General features: G+C 43.4%; 2 protein-coding genes across 11 annotated transcripts in view; one reads left to right on the forward strand and one right to left on the reverse strand.

Moving 5' to 3' along the window:
* Positions 1-368: 368 nt before the first annotated feature.
* On the reverse strand, positions 369-15,911 carry plaat1 (phospholipase A and acyltransferase 1). 7 transcript variants are annotated; one of them, XM_061780689.1, is made up of 7 exons: positions 10,309-10,512; positions 10,147-10,185; positions 3,840-3,889; positions 3,403-3,535; positions 2,195-2,463; positions 726-885; positions 478-580 (listed from the first exon to the last, which is right to left on the reverse strand). In XM_061780689.1, the coding sequence occupies exons 2-6, from the start codon at positions 10,154-10,156 to the stop codon at positions 727-729; spliced, it is 621 nt and encodes a 206-aa protein (XP_061636673.1). In that variant the 5' UTR covers positions 10,157-10,185; positions 10,309-10,512; the 3' UTR covers positions 478-580; position 726. The 7 variants fall into 7 exon arrangements, with proteins under 7 accessions (XP_061636676.1, XP_061636673.1, XP_061636675.1 ...); XM_061780691.1 differs by lacking the exons at positions 10,147-10,185; positions 10,309-10,512 and adding an exon at positions 15,841-15,911; XM_061780688.1 differs by having other exon boundaries at positions 10,147-10,509.
* Positions 15,471-24,377, forward strand: part of mfn1b (mitofusin 1b) — a 27,071-nt gene continuing 18,164 nt past the window's right edge. The window contains exons 1-8 of one of the 4 annotated variants that reach the window (XM_061780675.1): positions 15,471-15,627; positions 16,088-16,240; positions 18,697-18,832; positions 19,027-19,189; positions 19,485-19,609; positions 21,937-22,045; positions 22,915-23,022; positions 23,364-23,517. In XM_061780675.1, coding sequence (XP_061636659.1) covers positions 16,093-16,240; positions 18,697-18,832; positions 19,027-19,189; positions 19,485-19,609; positions 21,937-22,045; positions 22,915-23,022; positions 23,364-23,517 — 943 coding nt within the window. In that variant the 5' untranslated portion in view covers positions 15,471-15,627; positions 16,088-16,092. Of the gene's footprint in view, positions 15,735-16,087; positions 16,241-18,466; positions 18,613-18,696; positions 18,833-19,026; positions 19,190-19,484; positions 19,610-21,936; positions 22,046-22,914; positions 23,023-23,363; positions 23,518-24,377 lie in introns of those variants that run through there. The other 3 variants (XM_061780676.1, XM_061780677.1, XM_061780678.1) reach the window with 3 other exon arrangements.

Raw genomic sequence — 24,377 nt, forward strand, 5'->3', positions numbered from 1 at the left:
AACAGTTCAATAAAAAGGAAATTGGGCTCTTCATTGCCAAGGCGGTTCAGCATCATCTCCATGAGCTCAGAAGACTTACTATCTCCTAGAACCTTAAGAGCAAAAAACCGTCTGGCTCATTCTGACCGTGACAGGTTGAAGGTCTTGGGGAGGTGAGCCTTGAACGCCGCAAATTTATTATGGCTCGGGTTTGCAGTGATAAATCCCACCACTCTGGCCGCAGTGGAGTTCTGGAGCGCCGAGATGACGTGGTAGTAGAGTGTGACGTCATCGGCAATGCAGTGCCCCAAAGCTACTTTAAAAGCTGTTGAACGGAATAATAACAAATTTACCCCCACCCTTGGTTTAAAAGAGTTCACAAACAGCACTGTAATTGGATATGTTTCTTTTTATTCATGATTCCGTCCACCAACAACCCATCATGGCCTCTGATGTTCCATAGCAGATATCTTGAACTGCAGCAGCTGCGCAGGAGCTGTCAGAAGGGCCTGTTTCTGGATCGAGAGTTAATTAGTCCCAGGACAGAGAAGGCGCTTGCTGCTGCCGTGACCAAACTGATGGCCCCAATGGCCCTTGTAGCCTGTCAAGAAAGGAAGCAGAGGGAGTTTAATAAAAGCCCCTTTGACACAAAAGCCAGTATTCTTTATGTCTTTTTTAAATAACATAAAACGCACTGACACAAAAAACGAGAATCAGAGCTGTAACTGAGGCAGAGTGGCACCTACGTTAAATGGTATTCTGCAATATTGGGACCATGGTGTGAAGGTTAAACAGCTGACACTCATTTCTCCCGCCTTGTTGTGGTGAAAACAATGTCACTATCCAACAAGTATCCAATGTCAATCCAGATGCTGCCACTGGTGTCGACCTATAGTACATCTGGAGCTGAATGCATCCCAGAGGAGATATAGAGAGGGATGAATTTTTGGCGCTAAAAAGTAAAGTGAAGCGAGAGAGACGGCTAAATGTGGACTGAATAATTGAACCAATGTTTTTGTTTGTGTGTTACTCGCCAATGGACGAACTTTCAGCTGTTAAAAAACTAGTTACTTTCAAACTTAGCTTTTGACGCACGTAAGTGACGTCATACATGGTGTCAGCGCTACATCTTTGATTCTGGTCAAGAGATAGAGATTTCAATTTTGCTCCTCTCATCTGTAACAGCTTCAAACAACGTGGAACAAGAAGGAATAAAACATTGCACCTCCTGTATGCCAAGTGCCAATGTGATCGGAGTTATGGTGTATTTTAATTAGAAACAAAGATTTTATTTTGTGATTTATGATTGTATTTTTGGTATTTTCTTATGTTTTGTATACACTGGACAGCGCTTTAGTACATTTTTGAAAGCGCTATATAAATAAAAGTTGAGTTGAGAGTTGAGTACATCTAATTATCTGATTATATAAAAGTATATAGTGGAAGATGAAAAAAATATCTGATGGTATTTTTGCTCCATCAGCGAGCTCGACAAAAATATGAGGATATTCCTCTTAATTAATCAGTTGATCAGTGAGTGGTTGGGCTGATTCCCATTGAATTTTAAATTTGAATTTCTGTGGTTCCCACTTTGCAGGAAATTCCTTTCTGTTCCAGCAAGATTACGCAACAGATTCAGAAAGGCATGGCTGGATGTATGTGGTGTGGAAGAACCTGAGAATATCGACCATAAACCCATCACCCTCTTTCAGAGACTGTGAGCCAGGTCCTTTCTCATGTCCAACATAAGTAACATGACAACATTTTGATGTATAATGGCCTCCTCAATTCTTATCCATATCATGAAAGGTTGTTTCGGCCCAAAAAAAGTAATACTGCAGCATGGTGGACTAATGGTCAGACTGTCTGCCTGACAGTCGAGAGGTCCTGGGTTCGAGTCTCGGCACAGGCCCTCCTGTGTGGAGTTTACATGCTCTCCTCTTGTTTGCATAGGGTACCAGGCAGGTAGTGCGGCTTCATCCCACATTCCTAACACATGCATGTTAGGTTCAATAAAGACTATAAATTGTCCGTAGGTGTGAGTGTGAATGGTAATTTTTTATATGTGCCCTGCGATTGACTGGCGACCAGTCCTGGGTGCACACTCCCTCTTGCCCAAATTTAGCTGGCATAGACTCCAGATCACTCAAGACCCCAAATGAGGACAAGCACGATGGAAGATGAATTGGGAATAATATTGAAGAGCATAAGACACCTGTTCAGATACTCCCTCCCCGTAGCGCAGCAAGGTGACAAAGTGCTCGCAGTTACTCCCCAGTAGGTCATAGGACACCTCCTGGCCAATCAGGACTTGTGCTCGCTGGATGATCTCACAGATGGGCAAGGGTGTGTGGTTGTGGTCGTACTTATTGTTGACACGGTACGAGTCGCTTCCCACTACATCCTTCAGCAGCTGCATGCGCACCACCGCCTTCCGGCTGAAGACGGACTTCACGCTGGACATGGCGGCAGCTTGGCTCTCATCTAGAGAAAAACACAAAGGGGTGATGATATTAGAAAAAGAAAACAACATTCTTCTGACAGTTCAAATCATACGTACTATGAGTGCATTTCATTTACCATTTTTCCATTTACGTATTCAGCAGTATCATTCAAAACTGAACATCCATCCATCCATTTTCTCTACCGCTTATCCTCACTAGGGTCGCGGGCATGCTGGAGCCTATCTGAGCTATCTTCGGGCGAGAGGCGGGGTACTTCCCGAACTGGTCGCCAGCCAATCAAAACTGAACATTACTATTTATAATGTGTAGATCATTTTACACTTGAGACTATGTGAATCCCGTGATGCACATGTCTTGGAAACAACAAGTCCCATGAGCCCTGGAACAATGTGTCGCCGCAACTTATCATTTTTTTATTTTTACTCTTTGTACAATATTTTTGTGTTATCCATTGCTCTTGCTCTCTCAATATATGTGTTCTGGCCTGCCAAGAAAGCAAATTTATTAGAATGATATATGTTCCCAAAAACATCATTCATCATTGCGGCGTAGATGGTAGCAATGGTTCCCCGCATAAGTACCCTGCGTAAGCATCGCGGGTCCGTTGTTGTCACCGTCTCGTTCTGTCATTTTTGATACGTTGGGGTCATCAGTTGTGGCAATGCGGTAAATAACAAAAAGGCAAACGAGAACTAGTCATGTCACTTTACTCACCACATACAGAGTATTTTCACATCAAACAGCCAACCACTCCCTTTGAAGCCAACAACTCCCTTTTGAATCTTTCATCTTCTGCCCCTCCCTAGAAGATACATGCCCCTGGTGAATGTCTCCTTCTCGTGGGTCACCACAGTACTTTGTAAAGGCTGAATTTTCCATACAATTCTTGTATTTGATCTAATTACACTGTGCAAGTGGGTATAATGCTGAGTGTGTGTGGTCACGGACTGGCACTGACCAACAGGAGTTAAGTTGATGATATAACCATCGCCCAGGTAGAGTGCCCAATGCTGATAGGCCGGTCTGAAGATCTCAATGAGGTCCCCAGGCTGGGGGTCAACAGAGGGCTCAGCAGGGTCATTAGCGGCCATCTACACACACAATTAGACAGTTGTGTACTTGTATATTCAATACACGAGTTGACATGAAACTCATTCCCTTAAAAAGTCCTAAAAGAGTAATGTGGAGGCTTTTGATGCCAATGATAACTATTCAAATACAGGAATACAGGTGCATCTCAGTAAATATGAATACTGTGGAAAACTCATTTTATTTCAGTATTTTACAATAAAAAAAATTCAACATCTCAAGAAATTAGGAATTAGGAACTGGCCTTCTGAAAACTATTTTCATTCACATTGCATTCAATGAAATGTCACATTAATTGCAACTTACACTAGCGCTTTGTTGTTGTTTATCCATCCCACAACATGCTTCCACAAGTTCTAATGAGGAAATAAAAACAGAGCGTGACTTGACTGACATTTGATTCTGAAAAAATACACTTTAGTCCACGTAAAAATATATTTCCATGTTGCAAGTTTATTGTTATATTATGATTCTGAGACCAGTGAGTCAATCGTAACTGTACTTTTTTTGTTGTGTTAGAAGACGTTTCGGCGGCACGGTGGCCGACTGGTTAGAGCGTCAGCCTCACAGTTCTGAGGACCCGGGTTCAATCCCTGGCCCCGCCTGTGTGGAGTTTGCATGTTCTCCCCGTGCCTGCGTGGGTTTTCTCCGGGCACTCCGGTTTCCTCCCACATCCCAAAAACATGCATTAATTGGAGACTCTAAATTGCCCGTAGGCATGACTGTGAGTGCGAATGGTTGTTTGTTTCTATGTGCCCTGCGATTGGCTGGCAACCAGTTCAGGGTGTACCCCGCCTCCTGCCCGATGACAGCTGGGATAGGCTCCAGCACGCCCGCGACCCTAGTGAGGAGAAGCGGCTCAGAAAATGGATGGATGGATGGATAGAAGAAGTTTCGCCTCTCATCTAAGCAGTCCTCCTCACTTCATCCAAGAAGGCTTAGTTAGAACACAACTAACCTGAGTTAGTGTGAAAAACATTCAACTATTTCCGCTTCAAGGTGATGGAAAGACAATCGCTTAACAGCGGAGGTGGTTTATGGCACCACTCCCACTTACTGTACAATGCCGTCCTTTCGTCCATTCCAAAGAAACTCAATAATTCTACCTCCAACAAATAGCCTGGCTTCCTTGACCGTTAGGCAACTCCACTACCACTTTACAACTGAATGGAATATTAATGAGGGAGTTTCCACCTAACGACTCTTGTAGACAAGCAGGCAATATTCACAGGCATAGGCATATTATATTATAAAATACTACAGAGAAAAAAAATCCACCATTAGATTTGTTATAGCAATGCTATAATGACCATACAGGAGTTCATCTGTTGACTATTGTCCCCACACACCCCTGTTCAAATACCATGGTTTTCTGATTTCAAGAAATGAGAGATGAAGATTAATCAATTAGTGATAGCAAAGACAGCAAAGTTTAGGTGTTCTTCGTGTCTTTTCCTGACATTATTATTATTATTTTGGTTTCTAGCAGATTCCAGAAGTTATTGTGTGGATACTGACTTCTTTGTCATGGTTGTTTCCTGCAGCCCCCCCCCCCCCCCCTTTTTTATTTATTTATTTATTTATTTTTAGGAAAGACCTGTTTAGAGCTGAGAGCGTCATGGTGAGCCAAACCCACACCTCTCCCGGCTCTCCCTCCCGGATGACCGTTCCTTCGTGTATTCTTGGTTCGCTCGCAACACCCCCGTTACCATCCTCATTGACTCCGGTGCTGATGACAATTTTATTCATGAGGGCCTGGCGTGTCAGCTTCAGCTTCCCCTCGAGCCCCTCCCGTTCCCTAAGAAGGTCACTGCCTTGGACGGGCGTCTCATCTCCCCTGTTTCCCACCAAACTTCACCGTTCACCCTACTCATTTCCGGAAATCACCATGAAACCATCCAGTTATTTGTCATTCCCTCCCCGGAGACTCCGTTAGTCCTTGGTATCCCCTGCCTCCAGAAACACAACCCTGACATCGATTGGACTCATCTGTCCATCACCAGTTGGAGTCCATTCTGTTATTCCCATTGTCTTCTCTCGGCTGTTCCTCCCCCTAGTAAACCTCCACCACCAGCCACACCTGTCGATCTCTCCCGGGTTCCGGAGGAATACCACGACCTCTCGCCAGTGTTCAGTAAAGATTTTGGTTTTTCACTGCCATTGACCTCCTAGCCCGTGCCCCTCTCCCTTCCAGCCACCTGTTTAACTTGTCCCATCCAGAAAAGGAAACTATGGAGGAGTATATCCGCGACTCCCTTGCCTCCTCTTCTCCACTGGGGCCGGATTCTTTTTTGTCGACAAGAAAGATACCACTCTCTTCCCATGTATTGACTTCCATGGTCTCAACGACATAGTGAAAAATGAAGCCCGCGTCCCACTCATTGACCCATCCTTCGAACCCCTCTGCGACGCTCAAATTTTCACTCAGTTTGATCTAAGCAACGCGTATCATCTCAACCTCATTCGAGAGGGGGACGAATGGAAGACTGCCTTCAACACTTCCCTCGGACACTTTGAGTACCTAGTCATGCCTTTTGGATTAAACAACGCCCCTGCAGTTTTCCAAACCTTCAACAATGACGTCCTCCGTGACATGCTCAACCTGTTCGTCTTTGTATATCTTGACGACATCCTCACCTTCTCTCGCTCCCCTGACGAACATCGCCAGCATGTCCGCCAAGTCCTTCAGTGCCTCCTCGAAAACCACCTTTTTGTTAAACCAGAGAAGTGTGAATTCCATCTCTGCTCCGTTCACTTCTTAGGATACATCAATGCCAAGGGTCAGTTACAACCTGACCCGGCTAAGATCCAAGCCGTTGTCGACTGGCTTATTCCCTCCACCCGCAAGGAGCTGCAACGATTCTGAGGCGTCGCCAATTTATACCGTCGGTTCATCCGTGACTACAGCAAGGTTTCTGTCCCCCTCAGCAGTCTCTCCTCCACCAGTTCCCATTCCATTGGACACCTGCTGCATCGCAAGCATTCGAACGCCTTAAGAAACTATTCACCAGTGCCCCCATCTTGAAACACCCCCAGCCTTCCCTACAGTTCGTCATGAAAGTTGACGCCTCTGACATGGGGGCTGGAGCTGTCCTCTCCCAGCAATACCCTGTATCCCAAAAATGACATCCCTGTGCTTTTTTTCCCCGGCACCTTTCCTCTTCCGAGCGAAATTACAATGTGGGGAATCGTGAACTACTAGAACATCATCTGGGCCCTGGAGTAGTGGAGGCACTGGCTGGAGGAGACTGCCATTCTGTTTATTATATGGACCGACCACAAAAACCTCGCCTATCTCCGTTCAGCCAAGCGGCTTAACCCCCGGCAAGCTCGTTGGGCCTTATTTCTCAGCTCTTTTAATTTCAGCCTCTCCTTCCGCCCTGGTTCCCGCAACGGCAAGCCTGACGCCCTCTCTCGTATTTTTTTCACCCCCCTCCAGCCCAGCAGAACCGGAACCCATCCTTCCTTCCTCTTGCTTCATTGGGGCTTCCACTTGGAAGATCGAACAAACGGTTAAGACAGCTCAGAGAACCCAACCCGATCCCAAGACTGGACCCTTTGACCGTCTCTTCGTCCCCGACTCCGCCCGCTCAGAAGTACTTCAATGGGCCAATAACTCTAAACTAACCTGTCATCCCGGAATCACCTGAACCATTAACTTCATTCAACAACACGTCTGGTGGCCCAGCCTGGTCAAAGACACCCGTGAGTTCGTCCTAGCCTGCTGCGTCTGTGCCCGAGGTAAAGCCTTACATCAACCCCCAGCTGGTCTGCTGCACCCTTTACTCATTCCGAGCCGCTCTTGGTCCCACATTTCCCTGGATTTTGTCACCGGCCTACCCCCCTCTGAAGGTAACACCGTCATCCTCACCATCATAGATCGTTTCACCAAGTGTGTCCATTATGTACCCTTTCCCAAGTTGCCCTCTGCTTTGGAAACCGCTAACCTCTTTCGTCCTCCACATATTTAGACTTCATAGCATTCCAATAGACATTGTCTAGAAGAACACCATACATATCGTGAAGCATTGTGGTGGCAGTATCATGCCACTTCAAATTCAGCTGGACTCCAAGATCTAAAACTTTTTCTACATACAAAAAAGGCCATTTCCCTCAAATATTGTTCATAAATCTGTCTAAATCTGTGTTAGTGAGCATTTCTCCTTTGTCGAGATAATCCAGCCCACCTCACAGGTGTGGCATATCAAGATACTGATTAGAGAGCATGATTATTCCACAGGTGTGCCTTAGGCTGGCCACAATAAAAGGCCATTTTGAAATGTGCAGTTTTATCACAAAGCACAATGCCACAGATGGCGCAAGTTCTGACGGAGTGCGCAATTGGCATGCTGACTGCAGGAATGTCCACCAGGGCTGTTGCCCGTGAATTGAATGTTCAGCAGCATGTTCACCTCCAAGATCGTCTGAGACCAGCCACCCGGACAGCTGCTGCAATAATCGGTTTGGATAACCAAAGAATTTCTGCACAAACGGTCAGAAACTGTCTCAGGGAAGCTCATCTGCATGCTCGTCATCCTCATCGGGTTCTCGACCTGACTGCAGTTTGTCGTCGTAGCTGACTTGAGTGGGCGAATGCTCACATTCGATGGCGTCAGACACGTTGAAGAGGTGTTCTCTTTACGGATGAATCCCGGTTTTCACTGTTCAGGGCAGATGGCAGACAGCGTGTGTGGCGTCGTGTGGGTGAGCGGTTAGCTGATGTCAACGTTGTGGAACGAGTGGCCCGTGGTGGCAGTGGGGTTACAGTATGGTAGGCGAATGTTATGGGCAACAAACAGAGGTGCATTTTGTTGATGGCATTTTGAATGCACAGAGATACCGTGACAAGATCCTGAGGCCTATTGTTGTGCCATTCATCCACGACCATCACCTCATGTTGCAGCATGATAATGCACGGCCCCATGTTGCAAGGATCTGTACACAATTCCTGGAAGCTGAAAACATCCCAGTTCTTGCATGGCCAGCATACTTCCTGGACATCTCACCCATTGAGCATGTTTGGGATGCTCTGGATTGGCGTATACGACAGTGTATACAGCCAGTTCCTGCCAATATCCAGCAACTTCCCACAGGCATTGAAGAGGAGTGGACCAACATTCCACAGGCCACAACCAACAACCTGATCAACTCTATGCGAAGGAGATGTGTTGCACTTGCATGCGGAAAATGGTGGTCACACTGGTTTACTGACCCCCCAAACTCCCACAATAAACCAAAACTGCACATTTCAGAGTGGCCTTTTATTGTGGCCAGCCTAAGGCACACCTGTGTAATAATCATGCTGCCTAATCAGCATCTTGATATGCCAAAACTGTGGGATGGATTATCTCGACAAAGGAGAAATGCTCACTAACACAGATTTAGACAGATTTGTGAACAATATTTGAGGGAAATGGCCTTTTATGTATGTAGAAAAAGTTTTAGAGCTTGGAGTCCAGCTCACGAAAAATGGGAGCAAAAACAAAAGTGTTGCGTTTATATTTTTGTTCAGTGTATTTATGGCCTTGAAGTGCTTTTCATACTAATCCCATAACAAAACTCATAACCTTAAATAACTACAGTGCCTCAGTACAACGCAGACCTTCATCGTGGGTGAAGTGAAAATCTGTTGAGTAGTTAGCAAGCTATTTCCTGCTTCAAAGAGGATAATGAACAGATGTGCGCTACTGTTATGATTCTTAGGGGTGTAGGGTGTTCACTGATACCATAAGGACTCAATTGGTAAAAACAAATACAAAAACGTACCTGCACCCTTATCCAGAGCTTCACTAAAATGTATTTAAGGAACAAATCTAGTGATGGCCCAAGACTCTTGCACGGTTTATAAGAGTGGGCTTCCAAGAAATAGTGGCTAGAGAATGCTAGATGGGATTTCACACCATGTAATGGTTACTCATACATATGCACCACACAATACCACTCAGCTCTCTCTCTCACACACACACACACAAACAAATAGACACACACAATACACACAGCTTTTGCTGTCACAATAGCACCGACACAATGGGGAAGCCGACAGAAAAATACTCTTGAGTCCATTTTGTACGTGAAAAACACTTCGACTTGCAAAAAACATTAACTTCATCCCAAAAACACTTAAGAGTGGGTGATAGTGATAACTTTCCAGGGCAGCAGTGTCATTAATAAATGAATATGTGATGCTGAAGCCATGATGAAAGGAGAAAGACGTTATTTTGATGAATGCTGAAGCTGTTAACATTGCAAGGGTGCATAATAGTGGCATCAAAACACCCTGTCATTTATATCTCACATCACAAATGACAATAACAAAAGCCTTTAAAGAAATTATCAAATATAAATAACAAGGCTCAACAGTGGCGTTTCCCAAACATGGGCCAAAAATGTGTCAGTTCTTAAGGGGTCGCCTATTAGGCACACATTTTCTTGACACATTGCTTTTTGAATCGTGTTTGTTGTGATAAATTGTTTGTGGTATTCCTTATCAATAATTTATGTGCTGAGGAACAATTTTTTTTAATTTTAGTCTTTTGAATTGGAAATGTTTGGGAAACCCTACTGTTAAAGGTAGTCCAGTGGCATAGAAAAACACAAGAGCAATACTACTTACTCAAACACATGCAGTTTTTTCTTTCTCACCATTTTAATTCTCCATAATAAATCCACGAATTACCATAAAATAAAAACAAGCAGAGAGAGAAAACAGAAAGAGATTAATTCCAAATTTCTGTGAAGCCAAGTTTGAAGTTTACTCAAAATCCCAAAGCCGAACCAGAAGCTGGAGGTCGCTATGGATGTGTTCAGTGTCTCTGGCTGGTGACAGTCGTGCACTAATGACCCACACAATGACAAACGCATAAGCACACCAAACACACACATACACGCATACACACGAACACACACACAAACACACACGCACACACACACACACACAGGCAGAAAGAGGCGTTTCCTCTCCTACATTGTCCCATTAACTTGCAGCTGCATCAAATCCCTCAAATAAAGCAAAATGAAAAGTAGCTCAAGACAGTTACCCAATTGTATTGATTAATTCAAGTTTATTGCTCAGGGTAATTTATTATTATTTTTAAATATATTTTTCAAGTGGCTTTGGTAGTTCAAAGCGTGTCCTCGCTTATGTGCATTGCTTGCATTAATAACATGACTGCTAACGGAGTGGTTGGTCCGTCTTGCCAACTTTGGGAGATTTCTAAGCCCTCGAGTGGCTATTTTTCAAAGAAAGCAACTAGTGACTGTAAGTCGCGCCTAGTAACAGACACCACTAATGGAATCATTTTCACATTTTTTTCCATATAACAAAAAAGGTAGCCTGGTCAAAGGCAATCAGAGTCATCCATCCATCCATTTTCTGAGCCGCTTATCCTCACAAGGGTCGCGGGAGTGCTGGAGCCTATCCCAGCTATCATCGGGCAGGAGGCACAACCATTCACACTCACATTCACACCTAGGGGCAATTTAGAGACTTCAATTAACCTACCATGCATGTTTTTGGGATGTGGGAGGAAACCGGAGTGCCTGGGGAAAACCCACGCAGGCATGGGGAGAATATGCAAACTCCACACAGGTGGGGCTGGGATTTGAACCCAGGTCCTCAGAACTGTGAGGCAGATGTGCTAAACAAACGTACACGTTTCCACCCCAAGCCATGCAGTTCATTTTCATTTATGACATTAAATTGTTGAATATGTTGTTATATTTATTAGGTAATGTGAATACATATACGTTTTGAAAAAAGGGGAAGCATTTATTTTCATATTATCTGTAAAGGGAAAAAAATATATTGTTTCTGTGGAAGTTGACACATGTCAATGCTGTAAAATAACAAAGGTGTTTCAAAACTTGGTTGTAATCAGGTATATCCATCCATCCATCCATTTTCTGAGCCGCTTCTCCTCACTAGGGTCGCGGGCGTGCTGGAGCCTATCCCAGCTGTCATCGGGCAGGAGGCGGGGTACACCCTGAACTGGTTGCCAGCCAATCGCAGGGCACATACAAACAAACAACCATCCGCACTCACATTCACACCTACGGGCAATTTAGAGTCTCCAATTAATGCATGTTTTTGGGATGTGGGAGGAAACAGGAGTGCCCGGAGAAAACCCACGCAGGCACGGGGAGAACATGCAAACTCCACACAGGCGGGGCCGGGGATTGAACCCTGGTCCTCAGAACTGTGAGGCTGACGCTCTAACCAGTCGTCCACCGTGTCGCCGTAATCAGGTATAATAAAATAAATTCCAGAAGAGATTGTATACCATTTTGATGTGCTTTTTCGATATTTGAAGGGGGGAAAATTGATTAAAATTGGAAATCAAATTTTTGTTAAAAATATCAGCAATTTAGCTTTAAAGGTCCCATATTTTGGCTATTTAGACTTCCATAGAGTGACTCTCTAATATGGATTTTGTCAATTTCATTTTAAATAAAAACACCTTGGTTTAGTCATGGCGGCACGGTGGCCGACTGGTTAGAGCGTCAGCCTCACAGTTCTGAGGACCAGGGTTCATTCCCCGGCCCCACCTGTGTGGAGTTTGCATGTTCTCCCCGTGCCTGCGTGGGTTTTCTCCGGGCACTCCGGTTTCCTCCGACATCCCAAAAACATGCATAAATTGGAGACTCTAAATTGCCCGTAGGCATGACTGTGAGCGCAAATGGTTGTTTGTTTCTATGTGCCCTGCGATTGGCTGGCAACCAGTTCAGGGTGTACCCCGCCTCCTGCCCGATGACAGCTGGGATAGGCTCCAGCACGCCCGCGACCCTAGTGAGGAGAAGCGGCTCAGAAAATGGATGGATGGATGGTTTAGTCATACGAGTGTCCAGAAAAGGCCCCTCACAGCTACTTCTGTTTGACACAGTTTTGTATCTGCTTTGCCCATATTTGGCTAAGACCGCCCCCATCCCTCTGATTGGTTGCCTCCGTGTAGAAGACAGACTTGTGAGAGGACAAGTGTTTGTTATGTTGAGAACACTGGCTCAGGAGTGGAAAGTGAAGGCGGGAGATCTTCGTTAGTGACGTAGATAAGGTCGAGAAATTTGAATGACCTGATTTAAGGTCTTTCTGCAGAAAAAAACGTCTGTAACTCAGGAATGCGTGAACGATTTAAATTCATATTTCACATGTTTACTGAGGCACCATAGAGACAATATTACATCCCAAGTACTAGAAAAAGTTGGTTTGGTAAAACATGGCACTGATAGAAATTATTGGCTGCACGCTTACACAACACTGGATAACTGATACACGGGGTCGGGCCAATGACTGCCAGTCGGGGACCTGGCAATCATAGTAACGGGGGGGGTTCTCACTAGCTTCATGGGGGTGCTCCTGAGGCTGGGCCCCCCGGGCTGGATGGCTGCTTGGCGTTGGGGCTCCCCTCTCATGCCCCACGGCTGCTTCCTGGGCCCCCTCCTTATCGTTCCCTTGTCGGGTGCCCCTATCCGCCCTCCTTTCCAACAAACATGCGACACCATCCCACCCTTGGGCTGGGCGGGTATTAGCTGCATCGTGGGCCCTGCAGCTTGGGGGGCGTCTTGCTCTCCTGGGGGTTGAGGGAAAGGGTGTGGGGGGGTCCGCGTGGTGCGGTGGGGTGGGGTGTCTGAGGGGGTGGCATTGGGGGGGCCGCCCTGGGTCCCTCAGTGAGGGACGTGTTGCGTCCGCCGGGCTGCTCTCGGGTGACACCTGAGCCCGATCCCGCCTCTCGATTGATTTGGTGGGGTCCTCAGCCACCGTGGTGCAGGCACAGCAATTACAGGACACTTCTGTCAGTCATTGTGCATACGAAACGGTGTCAATTCACTTGCATGTGTCCGCAAGCACACACCCCGGGACTTTTTCGCTGGTTGTGGGGCCACTCACTTATTGCGACAACTCATGAATATGCAAATTACTTGGGTATCGCCTCACTCACACTCTCGTCCTATAGACGTTTATAATTTACATAGCCACTCCCACCACAATTCAGTTGTACAGCCGTGTTCATGACCCTTGTCCTGCATGATTCTTCTCCCGTACTTGTCCTGTCCTTCCCTCACAGGGTGGAGCACTACTGCCCACCCAACACTCATATCTGGTGTAGACCAGTGATTCTCAAAGTGTGGTACTTGTACCACTAGACTTGTGGTATGCCAGCTTCCACTGATGGCAAGCCAAATATCCACTTCATGAACAGTTCACTTGTATTTAACTTTTTAATACAGTGCATTTGCATTTAATCTTGTAAGAACTGATGTACAAATTTATTTAATTTTATATGCGATACATTTTGATGGAATCATTCTAGTACATCCATCCATTCATCCATTTTCTAAACCACTTATCCTCACTGGGGTTGCGGCCCGGGTATGCTGGAGCCTATCCCAGCTAACTGCGGGCAGGAGACGGGGTACATCCTGAACTATTTGCCAGACAATCGCAGGGCACATAAACAACCATTCGCACTCACATTCATACCTATGGACAATTTAGTCTTCAATTAACCTACCATGCATGTTTTTGGGATATGTGAGGAAACCGGAGTACCTGGAGAAAACACACATAGGCACGGGGAGAACATGCAATCTCCACACAGGCGAGGTCGGATTTGAACCCGGGTCATCAGAACTGTGAGACCGATGTGCTAACCAGTCGGGCACTGTGCCACCTCATTTTAGAACATTTTCTCCTTATATTTATAGACATGGTTAATCTTCAAACTGTGCATAATGGTACATTGTATTATTACATGAAATCTACTTTTTTGGAATAAAAAATCTGTCTTGTTTTTTTATGAACACCAAGGTCGACTATGCTACTGTATTGTAATGTTGGTCATTATGGTGGTACTGGTAGAGCTAAGTGTAAAAAGTTTTAAAAAGTGTAGTTGACATGTCATGGCATACCGCCCAATTAGCCGTTTTAAGTACTTTTGGGTGTACTGTAGTTTTTAATATGTAAGCCTATTTATTTGTAAATATCATATCATACAGTCACGAATAAATTGCAAAATCATGCAATATTACTCATAAAGGTGAAGCTTCATCATAGTTTGGCATGTGTTGTAATAACCTCTGGCTCCTCCACACTGCGTGATAAGGATGCCCACATAGTTTCTAGGCAGGACACGCCCTGCTCCAATATCACTGGCTCCAGGAGCCGCGATGCTGCACTATGATTGGCTGTTGTATCGAAGAAGAACACGCCCTACTTCTTCAGAATCAGAATCATCTTTATTTGCCAAGTATGTCCAAAAAACACACAAGGAATTTGTGTCCGGTAATTGGAGCCGCTCTAGTACGACAACAGACAGTCAATTGACAGAACATCTTTGAGACATAAAGACACTAGAAAAGACGGCGTTAATGTTTCCCAGTAACCCTAACCCACCCTAATCCTAACCTTTACCCATCGTAAACCGCCTTAAGACCAAACCCTAGCCCTAAACCTAACCATAACAAACTTTGTTTTTATTTCGTACAAATATGAAACATGTTTGGGACGTCATCTCGTTAAATCTGCATCGCCTGCCCTCTCCGTGATGCAGGAGCCAATAATCTTGCAGTGAGGCGTGTCCTGCCTAGAACCTATGCGGTAATCCTAATAACGCCTCCACTCAACATTACAGGAGAGGGGTCGGGTAAATTATTTGCTCTCCGATTGGCTGCTGTTGTTGCTAGACTGCGTCAAGCTAATTTTACCGTTACCAAAACCGGAAGTTTTTTTGTGTTTCACGTTAATTTTGGTCTGTAACGTTGTCCATCCAAAGTACGCTTTTGTAGTGGCAGCGAGAACACGTTTCATAAAGTACAGTATGATGGATTAGGTTCTCATTTTGGTACATTGTTATTTTTTTTGGTGTGTGCCCTATATAGCGATATCACCATGCGCCTCAAGATGATTATCTTTTATTTTGGATATTTTTCTTCCTGATTTCCCGTAAACACATGAATTGACAATATGTGAAGATAACAGAAGGTTGACCAGATTGCCAGTTAACCATCGTTCCACGCACGCAGGGATTAAGAACACTGTCGCAGAGGAACAATTTGTGTGTTTATGTTATGAGAAGAGGACACTGGCAGTTTTAGGACTGTGGTAATAACCTAATTAGCGTAAAGTTTGCTTCGCTAATGTTCTGACGACTACTGCTCGCTTGCAGCGGTTAGCTAACTACTAACCGGCTCGCTAGCACAAGTACGCAGGTTGGCTCGTTTAAACGTGTTTTTTAATTCGTTTATTAAGTTGATTGATGCTTAACACGTACGTGTTTTGCGGTTAAAGCATCTGAAGTCAAATAATCGAGTTTACCTGAGCTGCTCTTGTTTACATACACGGGGTCCCCCTTTACAGTAACGGATCTAAATAAAGTAACAGTTTGCTCGCACATTCAACGTCACGTGTGGGTTAGCTTCATTCGTGCACTCAATAAAGTGCTCCCTAAAATTAAACTATTGGATTACACACATCGCGCAATGGCTCTCACGCTGCTACCCAGTTCTAATGTTATTGTGTACTGTACTTACTTTGACATTTTGTGACCACTATGTATTTCCAGTCGCCATGGCCGCGGCCCCCCCACTTCGACGCACCGACTCATCCAGGGGGGAGTTTTCCCCCCTGAAACACTTTGTTGTGGCCAAAAAGACCATAAGTGACCTGTTTGAGCAGCTTCTCAATTACGTGACAGAGACCTCCGAGTTTGTGGAAGGTAGGATGGATTGTTTACTGTTCATCTGTCAATTTTCATTCCGCCACAAACCATGTAAACAGTTCAACGTTAGCATATATAGGGGATTCCATTCCTAAAACGGCGATTTACCCTGAATTTTTACTTTATGCCGAAGACTATCACAAACTTTGAGATTTGAGATTAATATGCAGAAAATACTGTAAAAATCTGTGGACTGTGTAGTGAGCCTTGTCGGACGCTACCAGTTTCCTCCTGTAATGGCAAGCAATTGTGACATTTATAGAAAGTATAAGATACAAACGTGGCCTTAGTATAGAGCCTTGTGGAACACTACCCATATCTAAATGGGGTCCTCAATTTACAACAGAGTTCCATTACTACAGTGGCTGTCACTGACGTGGTAGTAGTAAAGTCATAATTACATAATTATTTGAATGACAAACACTTTTAGGACATAAATATTAAACAAAAAAATGAAATATAGTAAGTACGGTAGTAATTGAGTGTGCTCTCTTGTGGCACGTGGCGACGTATTCTTAAGCCGTAGTCTCACTAACCTACGCTAACGTAGTAATAAAGTCATAATTACAGTAAGTATAAAACAATCAAATCAAAAATACCTTGAGTCTCCTTGAGCAAGATACTTAACCACCCGGTTGCTCATGATTCTGCGTCATCAGTAGGTGAATGAGGAGACTTGTTAAAGTGTTTTGCGTACCTTGTATCAATCATTCTCTGGTACCACCTTATTTTGTGAGGGGTAAAAAAGAGGTGTCCATTTTGTGGTATGGTGCTTATTTTTTCTAGTGGCCGAGGTACTCATCCTTTAATTGCTGCATGCCACTATTTGAGTGTACAAAAAGGCTTATTTGTAGTCCGAAATATAGTCTATTCAGTTTTGTCGTTAAAGATTGTATTTTCATATTAGTTTATTTTGTTGTTGTGCTTGAGCACCCTCCTGTCTAAACCTTGTGATTAAGTCAGTTTGAGATTTTCGAGATGAGGAGGTATTTGTTCAAGGATGTTTCTGTCAAACCATGTTTTTGATCTGAATCTGATTAATTAAACCTCTTTATCCTCTTTTACGCTTAATAAATTATAATCAGATTAGATTGTGCTGTACATTGTTGTGCTAATCTAGAATCTTATTCTAGAATAGATTTCGTTGATAGACCGGTACATTATATTGACAAAAGTATTCGCTCACCTGCCTTGACTCACATATGACCTGAAGTGACATCCTATTCCTAATCCATAGGGTTCAGTATGACATCGGTTCACCCTTTGCAGCTATAACAGCTTCAACTCTCCTGGGAAGGCTGTCCACAAGGTTTCGGAGTGTGTTTATGGGAAATTTTTACCATTCTTCCAGAAGCGCATTTGTGAGGTCACACACTAATGTTGGACGAGAAGGCCTGGCTCTCAGTCTCTGCTCTAATTCATCCCAAAAAGTTCTCTCGGGTTTAGGTCATGACTCTGTGCAGCCCAGTCAAATTCATCCCCACCAGACTGTCATCCATGTCTTTATGGACCTTGCTTTTGTGCACTGGTGCACAGTCATGTTGGAAGAGGAAGGGGCCAGCTCCAAACAGTTCCCACAAAGTTGGGAGCATGGAATTGTCCAAAATCTCTCGGTATCCTGATGCATTCAGAGTTCCTTTCACTGGAACTAAGGGGCTAAACCCAGCTCCTCAAAAACAACCCCACACCATAATCCCCTGTCCACCAAACTTTACACTTGGCAAAATGCAGTCAGACAAGTACCGTTCTCCTGGTAACCACCAAACCCAGACTTGCCCATCAGATTGCCAGATGGAGATGCGTGATTCGTCACACCAGAGAACGTGTCTCCACTACTCTTGAGTCCAGTACGGCATGCTTTACACCACTGCATCCAGCGCTTTGCATTGCACTTGGTGACATATGGCTTAGATGCAGCTGCTCGGCCATGGAAACCCATTACATGAAGCTCAGTGCACACTGTTCTTGAGCTAATCTGAAGGCCACATAAAGTTTGGCGGTCTGTAGAGATTCGCCAGAGAGCGAAACCTCTTCGCGCTATGCGCCTTAGCATCCGCTGATCCCGTTCCGTCAGTTTACGTGGCCTACCGCTTCATGGCTGAGTTGCTGTCGTTCCAAAACGCTTCCACCTTCTTATAATACAGATGACAGTCGACTGTGGAATATTTAGGAGTGAGGACATTTCTCGACTAGAGTTTTTGTACATGTGGCATCCTATCACAGTTCCACACTGGAATTCACTGAGCTTCTGAGAGCGACCCATTCGATCACAAATGTTTGCATAAACAGTCTGCATGCCTAGATGCTTGATTTTATACACCTGTGGCCATGGAAGTGATTGGGAGACCTGAATCCGATTATTTGGATGGGTGAGCGAATACTTTTGGCAATATAAGTGTACATTTAAGGAAGACTCATTGTGTTGATGTTGTGTAACTGTGCTTGTTTAACAGAAACATGCGAGAATAAAGCGATGGAGAAAATTGCAAGTCTGGATCAAAAGTTGGAGATCCAGGCGTACGCAGATAAACTTGCTGTCATCAAGGAGGTGCTGGCTCGCAGACACATGAAAGTGGCCTTTTTTGGAAGGTAAACACTTTTGACCATAAAACCTGACTTGTCAGCTTGAGGTATTCTCTCAGAGATTTCTTGTTTATTTAACTATAAATCCCTGTCGTGACTTTGCTGCGTATCTTAAAGTTTTAGAAGGCATCATGCCTGAAGCATTGCTCACGAGCTTGAACATGGTCCATCTGTTGTCCCAATCGATTGTGTGCTTGTAGGACAAGTAACGGTAAAAGCACAGTGGTCAACGCCATGCTGAGGGATCGCGTGCTCCCCAGCGGTATCGGTCACACCACCAACTGCTTCCTGAGTGTGGAAGGGACTGATGAGGACAAGGCCTACCTCAAGACTGAGGGCTCAGAGGAGGAGAAGAGCATAAAGGTCAGCAGTGTCTTAATCTATTTTATTCCCAATCATTTAAATGCATTTCATCCCACAAAGATACACATAAATGTCAATAATAATAGTATTTGAGTGATGCAACTTTTCTTTCTGGATTCTTATACAGGATGATTAGAAACTGAACAAATGTTATTAAAGTCTTCAGTTTCCTTACACATTCCAAAAGCATGCATGTCAGAAATATGTTGAAACATTCCTTCCATTTAATTTTAATCACACTAAGAGGATTCCAGTGCCAAAAGTTGCTCTCTTACATGTTTTAAAAACCCTGCAGACAGTCAACCAGCTGGCTCATGCCCTCCACATGGATGAGAGTTTGGATGCTGGCTGTCTCGTTCGTATATTTTGGCCAAAGACCAAGTGTGCCCTGCTTCGGGATGACCTGGTGCTTGTAGACAGGTATATTATAGTAGTAGTAGAATATATTGTTGCTTTACTTCAGTGTCTCAAATTTAAAGGAGACAAATTCTGCCTTTTTTTCACAATTTAAAACAGTGTCCAAACAAAATCGCTGAAATGCTTTTCTCGATACTCCCCAAGGAGACACATGCTTTACACAACCCATTGTTGTCTCGGTGAAATTACCGGTAGCGTGTTTTGAGGTGCTGGCTCTTCTCTTGCAAGTGAGCGACTACATACTGTGTATACAGTCCCTTTCCAAATTACAATATCATGGAAAAGTTTATTTGCACAATTACATTCAGAAAATTAAACTTTCATATTAGACAATTTTAAGTATTTATTTTATTTTTACATTATTTGGACTTCCCGCTCATAAAACCCACAAAATCAGGAATTCAAAAAATTAGAATACTGTGTGGCTGTGAGTGCGAATGGTTGTTTGTTTGTATGTGCCCTGCGATTGGCTGGCAACCAGTTCAGGGTGTACCCCGCCTCCTGCCCGATGTTAGCTGGGATAGGCTCCAGCACGCCCATGACCCTAGTGAGGAGAAGCGGCTCGGAAAATGGATGGATGGAGAATACTGTGAAGAAATTTCAATTTACTTCTCAGTTTTTGTTGAAAACTTCACTTCTGAGCCTGAGCCAACATAGAAAGCGTCTCAACTGTGCCAAAGAGAAGAAGGACGGGAAATCTAGGCTTCAATAACTCCCAGGCAATGCCACAGGCTGATTGCCTCAATGCCACGGCACATTCAGACAGTAATTAAAGCAAAGGCATTCCCAACCAAGTATTGAAGATTAAGATATCGTTTTGAAAGTACCATATTTTGATTGATTTAATGTGACCCTAATCTCTTTTTTTTTTCTACAAAAACTGAGAAATGGTGATTTCTTCACAGTATAAATGTTTTTTATTTTTTTTTGAATTACTGATTTCATGGGTTTTATGAGCTGGAAGCCCAAATTACTTAAAAATCAACAAATAAATACTTGGAATTGTTTAAATTGTGGACCCTGAATCTATAATCTATGAAAGTTAACTTTTTGAATGGAATTATGGAAATAAATAACGTTTTCCATGATATTATTTTTTTTTCGAAAGGGTCTGTCAACCAGTGGCAAGTCTGGCTTTTGTTCCCATGATTACTGGGGGTGCTACAACTAAACTACACTGTCACATAGAATCATCTCCGCCGCCATGTCGACAACTTCATCACATGATCAAGTATGCGTCGCTTATCAGAAGCTAATGCCGTTAGCTCAGTGATTCCAACCGGGGTGCCTTGGCACATGATCGTGCTGTGAGAAATCATAAGCTGAGCTGTGGGAAATTATCAAATTTTTCTTAATTCGTCCAAAAATGATTTATTTACACCAAACAATGTATCTTTGTTGAACTTTCTCTGCCAGTGACACATAGGTAAAGGTAAAACAATTAAACACACTTCCACTAGATAGCAGTAGGTACATAAATAATAAAGGTTGGGGCCATTTGGTGAATGCTAATCTACGCATCCAACAAAGCAACTCAGGTATCAAACCAGGTCTGGCCCGCCGCATCATTTTGTGTGTCTCGCAAAAGCAAATCATGTGTCAACTTCCATGATTCTTGCTCAAATCTATACCAAAATTTCCAATTGTCATACATAAATAATAATGTTGAGATATTGCAATGATTTTTTTTTGTTACCAAACCACCTTTTACAGTAACTTGAACAATAGTTCAACAAACTATTAGCCTCGACTTCTGATTTCAAACTAGTTATCCATCAATTTGTTGTTTATGTCTAACACTATAATGAGGTGCTTAAACATATTTATGGTTTCACAGTCATCATGACCCTCTGAGGGAAACCTTAACTACAAAGTGGCCTGCAACAAAAATTAGTTTGACACGCCTACCTTAGCAGGTGCATTTCTACATGACGGGGCCTTTGCATGATGGTGTTTCAGACAGTGTAGTCTGGTGGCTGTACTCTGGCCATCGCTTGAAAAGTGGCTCTGGATCTTTGCCCATCTTAGCTGATCATGTCATTGGCAGAGAAACTTTGTGTGCGTGTTTATCATGTAAATTAGTGTAGGTTGTCTCAGTCACAGACACTTTTTTAGAAATAGCCACATAACAAAGATTAACTTAGTTGATTATTTTCACACTTGATAGTTCCGAAGGCACTCCAGAGAGTCAACTATTTGAATACAAGCTTTCAAAAAGTCATATTTCGATAATATGCTACCTTTAAAGTTGAGAAATTTAATGTAAAACAAGTTCATATTTTCTAAGTTGCGTCTATGGCTTGTAAAATAACTACTTTGTCATTTACCAGCCCGGGGACAGATGTCACGTCAGAGTTGGACAGCTGGATAGACAAGTTTTGTCTGGACGCTGATGTCTTCGTGCTTGTTGCCAACTCTGAATCCACGCTCATGAACACGGTAATGACACTTGCTGCGTTCAGGTTCACATCTGTGAAATCCAGTAAATATGAACCTACTCTTCTTGTCATCCTGTGAGAAAGAGGAGCCTCAGAATAAACTCACATACCATTACACTGACTGTACGGACATCGTCAAATTTTGGTGTTGGTATCACACAAAGCATAATCAAAATAATAGAAAACATTATATGTATGTATTTCCTCAAATATTATTCCCACATTCTAAATGATGGCCATTTAATTACTGGGTGCCGCATCCACTTGACGAAATGAACAGGTATATTTCATTTTCTATATAGGGTATGATACTTATTTAATACAGCACTATAAAAACATTTGTGCAAATAAATTCCTACCACCCACCTAACCCCTAATAGACGACTGGTAATCTCCGAGAATAAGTAAATAAACATTAAAAATAAGGAAAAACAGTAGTTGTCCTAAATATTACTAATGAGCATCTGAAATAAAGCTTGGCAAATCGTGTGCTTTTTTCTAAACTCGTTGCAGATCATAGAATGTGTCTGCCTGCTCTCGTGGTTGGTTTCTGTGCGCTCAGGAATTCATGCAATGTGAAGCGTTACAGAGCTGCTTCAAGGAAAAGCACAGACATTCCGCTCCAGCTTTTTCCGTGGAATTAAGCAGCTATACTGACAAGTGATTATAAAGAGGCGTCCGGTAAAAGCTTAGTTGGCTTGTCAGTCTTTTATTGTCGCTGCCTCTAAAAAACACATGCAGAATCTTGCAATGTCTCTGTCAGATATTACTTTTAATGTTATAGTTTATACACCTATCAACAAAGATGGATAGAGTAAATACCAGTTTTAAAAGTGACCACTTTGCCTTATTTACTCTGTCACCATCTAGGAAAAGCATTTTTTTCACAAAGTCAACGAACGGTTGTCAAAGCCCAACATCTTCATCCTCAACAATCGCTGGGACGCCTCTGCAAATGAACCGGAATACATGGAAGATGTGAGTTATGTTGTATCATTTAGAAGATGGACACCTGAAAAATGTTCAGGCGATCTGACCTGGGTGGAACAGTGATTGAGTGGTTAGCACATCCGACTCATAGGTGTGAATGGTTGTTTGTCTATATGTGCCCTGTGATTGGCTAGCCACCAGTCCAGGCTGTCCCCCGCCTCTTAAAGTCAGCTGGGATAGGTTTCAGCACACTTGCGACGCTAGTGAGGATAATCAGTATAAATAGAAGATGGATGGATGGATCTGACACCGTACAATGTTGTAGTTGTTTTTTGTTTTAAAATACTACTACTGTATATTTGAATCCTTTCCCTTCTCTCATGCTCTAGGTGAGAAAGCAGCACACAGATCGTTGTGTTAACTTCCTGGTGGAAGAGCTGAAGGTCATGGACCGTGAACAGGCACCCAACCACATTTTTTTCGTCTCCGCCAAAGAGGTGCTCACCTCCCGCATGCAGCGGGCACAGGGCATGCCCGAGACAGGTGAGACGTTGGGTCTTATGATCGACACTGAAAATGTGTTATTATTTGAGTTGACAATAAGGAACTGGATCACAGCAAAACAATTAAATAAATATACAGTAACTACAGTAATTATAATAGTATTACAGAGTAATTGATGACCCCCCCCCCAAAATGTTAAGAACTGCTAATATTAACTGCCAGCCTTCCCAGTTGACATGGATATTTGACTTCTAAAGCCGTCAATGGCAGTGAATGTGTTAATAGTTCTAACACCATAACTATACCACAGAATACGATCCCCAAAAACTTTAATATCATTTCAAACTAATCTTACAACATTATCCTTAAAAAAATTATAATTACAGATGATTTGATTTCAGTACAGCAAAAACTTACACATGCAGTGAAAACTCTCCCGAACTTCCGCAAACAATTTAGCCTCACCTTGACATAACAGATTTTAAACTGTCGAGATGAACCACTTCAACATACTGTACCTCCGTGACACCAATTACAACTTTCCTGCACTTTTGGCGCCATCTCGTGCCATTTTCGGGCATGAGAGAAAGAGTACAAAAATATGCCTCAAAGCCACAAACTTTTTTTTTTCTTCTTCACTGCATAACAGAGGATAGGTTCGACAAAAAAAATTATCATTTGTCCACTGGTCCATACATCCATTTTTTTTTTTTTTTTTTTTTAAACACCCTTATCATGTTTACTTAACATGGTGACTTAGGGCCAAAGTCAGACAGGGAGCCACTTAGTCACAGGGCGATTGTGAGTGGGAATTTAGCCCATGCCAGCTGTAGTCAGCCATGAGAACCACTGCACTACCGATAGCTTTTACAGCAAATAACCAAGAACCTCAAGTAGTA

This window comes from Phyllopteryx taeniolatus, chromosome 7 (genome assembly GCF_024500385.1).
Source record: "Phyllopteryx taeniolatus isolate TA_2022b chromosome 7, UOR_Ptae_1.2, whole genome shotgun sequence".
Classification (NCBI taxonomy): domain Eukaryota; kingdom Metazoa; phylum Chordata; class Actinopteri; order Syngnathiformes; family Syngnathidae; genus Phyllopteryx; species Phyllopteryx taeniolatus.

Bases quoted from the DNA above. Each gene is read 5' to 3' on its own strand.
- plaat1 (XM_061780689.1), bottom strand. The intron at 3,536-3,839 runs GTAAGTTGCAAT...TTGTGTGTGTAG, and splicing joins AACAACAACAAAGCGCTAGT to ATGGCCGCTAATGACCCTGC. The intron at 886-2,194 runs GTGTCTTATGCT...GGATGCATTCAG, and splicing joins GGGAGGGAGTATCTGAACAG to CTCCAGATGTACTATAGGTC.